The 8,837-nt window shown below is 39.6% G+C and overlaps 1 protein-coding gene across 1 annotated transcript; it reads right to left on the bottom strand.

Annotated features, from left to right (window-relative positions):
• Window positions 1-1,688: 1,688 nt before the first annotated feature.
• Window positions 1,689-5,729, bottom strand: PPIC (peptidylprolyl isomerase C (cyclophilin C); the record flags this gene model as incomplete). Its single annotated transcript, XM_009703233.1, has 4 exons — window positions 1,689-2,250; window positions 3,189-3,373; window positions 5,032-5,125; window positions 5,616-5,729. Coding segments are annotated over 4 exons (522 nt in total), but the record flags the coding sequence as incomplete, so codon positions are not given.
• Window positions 5,730-8,837: the final 3,108 nt, after the last annotated feature.

Genomic DNA, 8,837 nt, shown 5'->3' with positions numbered 1-8,837 from the left:
ATATATTTGTTCAGATTTAACTGGAAATTTGTATGTGTGCTACTGGACATTACAAAATAAATTACTAGAACATGAATGTACTGCTTCAGTGTATTTTTTGTGCACTTCTATTCAAACAAGACATTTCCTTCATCCTCTGTGATCAGAGCTGGGTCTCACAGATATCCACATGAAGCGTAAGAAAATACCTGGGTGTCTGCTCGTTTAACACCCTCAGCACCATGCTATCTGAACAGGCTAGGCTTATGGAAGTGTGTGTCCTAGGGGAAAAAGTTCAGTGTAACTGAACAGCCAGTAAGTCATTGGGCTTATCAGGGGAAGGGCGTGTTGCACAAACGCAGCAATGGCAAAGCTAGACACGAACGGAAGTCTGATTCTGGAGGTGCACGGGTTGCCTCCTGCTGACTGCTGAATCTCTTTTAGAGCTGCTTGGGGATGGTGAAAAGCTGGGACTTGGATAGAAGGTAGGCCTGCGACTGCTGCATTTGTTCAGGTAGCAGAACTCTCTACTCTGTCTGCAGGCTCAACCTCCAGGGAAGCTTTCAGCTACTAGCAGAAAGCTATTTGGGTGAGGGAGTCAGAGGCATTCTCGCTTGTACTTCCTAACACTGCTTCCCAGTGCTGCTTTTCAGAGAATTTTACTTTAAACAGTTAGTAGAAAGAAAAATGAACAGGAGTAAAATGGGAGTTGGCTTGGCTAGTATGAGGTAAATTCAGAGGCCCTTCCAAGTTCTCCTCCAACTCTGTTTTAAAGAGGACGGTAATGCTTTCACAGGTCTCTAAAAAAAAGCATCAGTGTTTACCCTCGGGAGAGGCCCCAGGGCTGTGCATGGTGGACCAGCAGAAGCACCCCTGTAACCACAAACATTTCAGGAGGACCTGAGGTAAATCCCTGCCCACAGCGTTTTCCTGTTCCCTTGCAAAGTGGGTGCCAGGAGGTAACTACAAGCTCTGTGCTGTAGTACTCGCTCTTCCCCTGCACCACTCCACCTGGATACCTCACGTGGCCACCCAGACACCCTTCGGGAAACTAGTCACTACAAAAGTAAGTGGTGTGCTGCCTGTTGTGCAGGTGGATGAAACCTTCATCAAATCTTGGCATCGGCTCTTCTGTCTTGAGTTCTAAAACACTGGAAAGTCAAGAGAAAAAATCCACATCTCTTTCCTGTGGAGTACTATGTAACTCAGTAAAGAACCTAACAAACAGCTGTCTCCAAGTGGTACCTGATGCTGACCTTGTTGAAAAGCTAACAGTTATCAGCTTAAGAGTTATTTAAGAAGCATTACAAAAATAATGAACCTAAAGTTGTATCTCTGACATACAGCAAAACTGCAAGAAAAAGCATTTGAGCTTTATCATAAATAACATTAGCTAGGTGTTACAAAATTCACTGTGCTGTTAAACAGGGACTCTCCCATCTTAATTGGTTTCTAACCGATGATCTCATTTAACAATAGAGCTGCTCTTTTTGGATTACAGGATTGTATCTGAATACTGTGGGTTTTTTGAGAGACAGCAGAGACTTTATCTGACACATTCACATTAGAGAAATTTACCATCCCGGCTCTAACCTTACAACCTCATTTCCCTGAAAGTAGCACCCTCTGCATATTTTGCAGAATCAGCTGAGGTGAGAAAAAAGGCCTTTGGCGGCAGGAAATAAAAAACGCTCTTCATTAAGCATGTATTTGAAATCAAAGTTTGTTTATTCAAAACACTTCTGTATTTTACTTTTTATTGTTAAAAATGCTGATACTGTTACAGAAAATAGTATTTTCAGTTGACAAGGCGGAAACAAATATTGCAAAAATTCCCAAAGAAAAGAAAATGACTGTATTTCAAACCTTGAAAAAATAGAAGTACTTCTAAAATTTTTCATGAAAGACTTTTTCTGCAAGATCTAGGATTTAGTGGGGTATGTCGTGAATTTGAAGGAGTGACAGCTCCATAAAGTTGTTATAAAAATGGTCATATCTTTTATGTATTGGGCAAATGCTAAGTATTGTCTAAATCTAGCCTCATATGTTTTGAGGAGAAAACTGAATGGATAGTTGAGATCTGTCAAAACAAGGCCTTAGAGAAAAGTGATTAAGTTTTACTTTCCATTCTGACCATTGGTCTCACCAGTCACCTACTTCAACTACAAATGGTTCTTTTACAGCTATTTTGCCACTGTTCACAATCACACAGTCTTGAAGGGGCCGGTCATGTTCATCTGTCTGCTGGAGTTCTATCGAGTGCACCACAGACTGGTTAAAAAAAAAAAAAAAACAACAGTTCAGTTTAGCCAAAGAAACGCCAGTGGCTCAAGTCTGGTACCAGCTAAACCACTAAGTGCTCCTAGCACTCCTAGAAATACTGACTATCTGGCTTTAGATATCTGTCCATTAATCTAGCTAAACTAAAACTTAGTCTAAATATCTCCTCAAAAACTTTCAGCTACTGCTGTAGCTGATTAGAATTGAATTCAGTATAAATGTAGGAGTGGAGGCAAGTGTTCTGATGAGGTTTTCAAACTCGTCAAAGAACTGGTCAGTGCAGTTCATGTTTCTCCCATTCATTTCAAAACACAGATTAAATGGAGTAATTTAAAAGGACAACCAGACTACTAAAAGTATAATCAGTTGGAAATACCACTTTTAAACTTAAATTCTATTTGGCCTTTGATCAGTTTTGCAGCTGTGTACAGTTTGAGGGAATTTTAGACTTTTTTTTTTCTTTTTAAACAGATCTGAATATACGTGTTTTTATACGTTACATTCACACACTTCTAAAAACCCTAACAGTGAAAGTGTTATCCACAACTAGCACATGCTACAAAATTAGATTTTAGCTTTCAGAAATACAATTATTTCATTGCTAACAGCGTCAGTGAAAGGGGGACCTGAACTTATTCCATGTGTAATCTTCAAAGGTGTCAGTGTTGATTTCAGTGGTTAGTGGTCTGAAACAAGAGCTGTGAAAGCCAAAGGCATGATTTAAGTTTCCATTTCTGCATTACCATTTGCTGTTTCAGTTCTACATCGTCCAGCTCCAGGCTCTTCACAATTGTTTCCTACCATGTACATACTAGATAAGCACTCAATTGTTTTGAGCCACAATGGTGTAAGTTATACTAACACAGATACAAGATGGCAGAATTTCTCCAGATTTTCTTAGATTAATCTTGCCACTACTTTTAGCTTACCATTCCATCAAGGACTTTGCCAAATACTACATGTTTTCCATCTAACCAGGAAGGCTTTGTCACACTGATAAAGAACTGGGATCCGTTGGTGTCTGGGCCAGAATTAGCCATGCTAACCCATCCAATTCCATAGTGTTTCAGCTTGAAGTTCTCATCAGGAAACCTTTCTCCGTAGATGCTTCTTCCTATGACACAAAATAAGACAGCAACCTTGAAAAAAAAAAATCAAAAAAATCCCCTTTTTGCTCAAAAATGGGAAAAACAATGTATAAATTCAGGACTTGAAGACTCACTGTTTGAGTAAGCACAGCAACATCACTATTCCATCATCAATGATTCCATAACTAAAAGCATTGGTGTGTAAAGAAAAAGGTAAGCTAAAACACCACATCTAAGGCAAGAGTATTTAAAGCTGATGATGCTTTATCCTTTCAATTTAACAAGCAAGCTAAGTACCTTCAAAGGTCCTGTTTACATACATCACTGAACAATAGTATGCTTCACCCTGTTCAACAAATTTCAATTATGTAATTACGGCCACTAAAAATAAGGTTGCCATGCTTTGTGACAATTTTAGTCTTTACAACTTTTCCTCATAGTAAGAAATTCCTTTAGCCTTGTTTAGAAATACATGAAGACCAAATGGAAGTTAGCCTAAAAGACTTGGTGTGGATTTGCACAATCATTTCATAAGGATTTTGATGTTTCTAAAATAGTTCGGAAGAGAAAACAATGGGTCATGTTTAAACCACCATTACTTTGAAAAGAGAAGGCTGTCTGTCTCATTCGTTATTAGTAGAGTATCTAGCAGAACAGGGACACTGCTCCTACCACCACCAGATACTATCCCAATGAACAGGATTAGGAGGCAAAAAAACACTGCCTACCTTTTATGCTAAAACTGTGTCTTTGGTATTTTAGCCTTCCCCATTGATCGCTGCAAGGAAAAGGAATGTGTGTTTTCCATTCCATCCCATCAGGAAAATCACTAACATTGTATGCAGACAGTTCAAATCGTAGCACGTGAAGAATGCGCGTGTAAAGAAAGAGAAGAAATCAGCAGCCAGAATGCACGCAATGCAAGAGACGCAGCACTGGGACTGCCCTCCTTAGTGACTGAACTAGTCTTCTGGAGGCTCAGGAGGGAGGAGTGATACACACAGCCAGAACTCACACCACCAGTAAGTTCATAATTTTAAATTCAGAAAGACAAAAAAGGGGAGAGGGCATGACCCTCATTTTCTAATTTCTCTATCCATTTTGAGATTCTCTCCCACAACACATTTCAGAAGGTTCCACAGAACTGGCTGAGCTGAGGGCAAAGAAGACAGCCTACTCCTTCCCTACCTGCCTTCCCTCTATGCGCTTTCACTGTTTCATCACGGATTAGTTTTCTGCTGGACGACTTGAATTTGTTCACGTATACATGCAATCAATGACTGCGCCTTAGGAAAGGAGCGCTGTTGCAAAGCCAGAGCAGGGGAAGGGCAGAGACATCCATCTTTTGGAGACAGTATGTTGTAGAGGCAGCTCAGCTGGTCAGGTGGCTCCAGCTCACCACGCAAAGCCATGCTTCTTGAATGGGGAAAAGTCACAGACAGAAAAGAGCTATCTGCAAAAACTGAGGACAAAGGAAGCTCTACACATACCTATAATCAGGTAATTCAAATAACTGCAGCTTATATTCCAAGATGCTTGGAAAAATACTAGATGCTCTAAAACAAATGTGGGGTTTTTTTCATTTATGTGAGCTGAAAGAATGAAGGAATATGCTATTTTGCCCATCTTTTCAGCAGACATTCAAAGAAAGGAAAGGGAACCTGAAAGATACTAGGCATGTTACCTCCTGATCCATCTCCAGCTGTAAAGTCTCCTCCTTGAATCATGAAGTCTTTGATCACACGATGAAATTTACTTCCTCTGTATCCATATCCTCTCTAAGAAAATGAAATAATTCTTTAACTGAATGTAATACCCAGTTCTACACAGCCATGTGGAAATAGGCATGTGGTGAATGGCCAGATTTCACAGAATACACCACCACCAGAGAGAAATACTGGCAAGAAACAGATTAACCTGAGATGCAGGTGAATGCAGCTGAGCTGCACTGCCACAAAGCAGATATTATTCAGGTGATCAAAGCCATTGTCTTCATTTGACTGGTATCTGACCAGAGTACCTCTACATGCTAGATCTGCATGGCAGAGACAGGTTGAGGTGGTGATAACCAACATCTCATAATTACATCTTGTGAACCAAGCCCCAAGGACCTGAGAAGACAGACAACAGTGCTCAGCCTTGGGGATGGCACTCTTGCACAGGCTCCACTGAATTAAGATCGACAGTTCCCAATTGAAATAGCATTAAACAAATGTTTATTTCCCAATCCAAACATGAGTGCACAGTAGAAGAAAACTGCAAACATACTTCTCCAGTTGCCAGCGCAATGAAGTTCTCCACAGTCTTTGGGACAACTTTTCCAAACAATCCAATTACAATTCTGCCAACATCTTTGTCTCCAATCTTCACATCAAAGAACACCTGAACATTTTGTGAAGAGAACAAAAGCGATACAAACATGAGCGCAACAAAAAGGCCAAGTTTTTGAAAGCATAAGGTGGTAAGAAACTGCTTCTGGATGGTCTACATTAATAGGATCCTTTAATTCTTGATGGCACTGCTAAAGAAAAATCCTTTCAGAGCTACTAAAATCAGATTATGCAGAAAACTGTTTGAGAACTGTTGACTATACATTTTGATTCTTACTGCTTTTAAGGGCTCAGTGAGACTGCTGTATCACAAGTTTGAAGGTAGTGTTCAAGAAGATTTTTCCCAGACATGCATGTCAGACATGCATGTACAGAAAAGATGAAATATGAAAGTAAAGAAGAACAATGATGCTATTCCAGTGTGGTGAACAGTAACAAAGAACTATAGTACTGACACTCCCCGCAAACAATAGTTTGGTCTCCACTCATAATCTTCACTGTTCTACGCATCAGTATGTATGTGATTAAGTACAGGCGAAAGCCTAAATTTCATTAAATTGATGAACAGTGGAAAGAAAGTCTGATGGCTCAAGCAAGGAGTTGCTTTCCCAAATACGCATTCAAACCTGATACAGAAATAACCAAGCTACGTTATTCAGCTGATTGCCTAAAAGCTTCAATGTAGAAGTTGCTAAAAAGCAACTTCCAAAAGGCAAAAGAGTTAGAAAGCATTTTAATATAGTTCAGAACATATGAATTCATATTTGAATGTGCAAAAATGTTCCAACAATCACTGAAAATAGGAACAGCTGTCAGGAAATGAGGCATTTGAAGTTCTGAAAAAGTTACATAAAGACTATTACAACTTCTAGGAAACAGCAATACGTATTCCTATGATGTGGTATTTGCTGTTCCTTGTGGCATTTGACTAAATATTACTTGTCTGCAATGCTAAGAAATTAGTCCAGTAATGATAATAAATGACCATAGCCTCTCCAATGTGAATGCCTCTTTCATGCTCTCCTGCTAAACATTTCTACCATTTCTTGATCTTCCATGTGGTTTTGACTGTTGAACTTTTGGCTAACACTATAAAAGCTCTATAAAGAAAATAAAATTCCTTTTGGTACACCTCATTTATTTCCTTGGCACTAAATAACAATCTTCTTAGATGTGTGGCTCCCAAAGTATTAACAGCACACTTTCACTAACTTATTAACATTTTTATAAACATACCTCTCTGACTTTTGCCGCCAGGGTTATCTAGGTAAGGGGTATTGCCTGCCTACATTTTCTAAACGCACCTTATTTTGCCTGGAAATGTCATCCTAGTAGAAGGACTGCCTGAAATAGATAAGCATATATAAGTAACACCATCGAGGCTACCAAACAATGATTCCAGATAGTAGTAACATCAAACACTTTCACAGAGCACATGGAGACAAGTCCATCATATATTGGAGACAAGTCCATCATATATTGTAAACCGAACCCAACCAAAAGGCTTCATTTGTGGCAGAGCTCTCGCCTAAGCAGCAAACCCAGTACTTCCAAAAAGTGTTGCTCCGGCATATTCTGCATTTGTGAACAAACAGTTAAGTTCCTGGCTTCCTGTTAGTGCTCCACATATCTGTGCTACATGCCTGGTGATTTTTCAAAAGCTCTGCACTTCCTAATTATGCACCACATAATGTGTCTCTGCATATTTCTGGCCAGCAAACCAAATACAGAAATATTTGGTAGCCCTAGATGCCATTTTTGCACAGAGAAGCCATGTTCTCTTAAGCATATTTCCTCAAGTTCTCTGGAAATTCAACAAGCACGTAGACACTAGTGAGCTGGTCAACACAGCAGTCTCAAGTCTCAAAAAACATCTGGCCAGATTCTTCACCAAAACCTCTTAAAGAAACTAAGTGTTATAGATTTTCAGTCTTATTAATATTTATATAAATATTTAATCTTATTTACAATTTGCAGGAAGTATTTCAAGACTGAAATGAAAAAGAGTGTACCAATGTAAAAGTGGCAGGTCTCATGAACATATTCATATATAATTGACACAAGATGGTGTATATCAAAATGAAAAAACAGCCAAGAGTATTCAATTGTTCAGGGAAAAACAAAAAAGTTGACTGTGAAACAAAGATCTCATGGTTCCAAGAGACCAGGTAATATAAGGACAAATGAACTCCTGATAAATGCAAAACATTGCATGTGGAAGAGGACTATACAGCCACAACAAGGTGTCCTAAATTGGCTACCGCTCAGAAAAGACATATGGAGTCACCCTGAGCAGTGTGATGAAAAGTTTGGCTCTGGGCTTGTGAAGGTCAGAGAAGGAAAACAAATGTTAGAAATAATTAAAAATGGATAAGGACAAGAGATAGCCTAATTATGCCATGGTATTCATCTGTACGGTGCGTTCACACCCTGAGTGCTCCATGTAATTCTGGCTTCTCTATTGCAGAATGATAAAACCAACCTAAAAAAGATAAAAGGGCAGCACAGATGCTCAAAGATCTGGAATACTTTTTATATGAAGAAAGATTAAATAAAACTTTGCAAGCTGGAAGAGAGAAAACTGGTATGATTTGATGAGCTCTGTAAAATTATGACTGGCTTGGACAAGGAAAACTGGCAGCTGCAATTTTCTATGTCCCACAACATAAGAATCAGAAAAGGGCATAAAATGAAATCACAGGCAGAAGGTCTGAAGAAGCAAAGTATTTTATGCATAATTAAACTGGAGTATATTGCCAGAAGACGATTTGGAGGCCAGAGTGTATGAAATCTACCCCTCCAAAAAAAATCAAATTAATGGACTTGAAGTCCATGGAAATGAAATTGTAGAGAGCTGTAGACAATGGCAGCAACGAAGCTCAAAGACAAAGGCACAGCCTGTGGCTCAGGAAGCTGAGGCCGTGACAGAGGGAGCAGCTCTGCTCCTGCCCTGCCCTGTCACACTTTCGCAAGTGCAGGCATCTTTCACTGGGAACACAGCACTTGCTTCTGAGTGTAGATGGAAAGGCTCCTGGGGGCAGAAACATCTAATCCCTACTTTATCCAAAGCTGGACTAGACATCCCACCTCCTGCACCAGCAAAAACTTTTTGGAAAGATATGCCGGCATGTTATGATAACCAGGTGCATCCTCATCCTGC

Source organism: Cariama cristata, unplaced genomic scaffold (genome assembly GCF_000690535.1).
Source record: "Cariama cristata isolate BGI_N322 unplaced genomic scaffold, ASM69053v1 Scaffold45096, whole genome shotgun sequence".
Taxonomy (NCBI): Eukaryota; Metazoa; Chordata; class Aves; order Cariamiformes; family Cariamidae; genus Cariama; species Cariama cristata.
The sequence above is the reverse complement of the archived record's forward strand: the minus strand, read 5'-3'. Positions and strand labels throughout refer to the sequence as shown.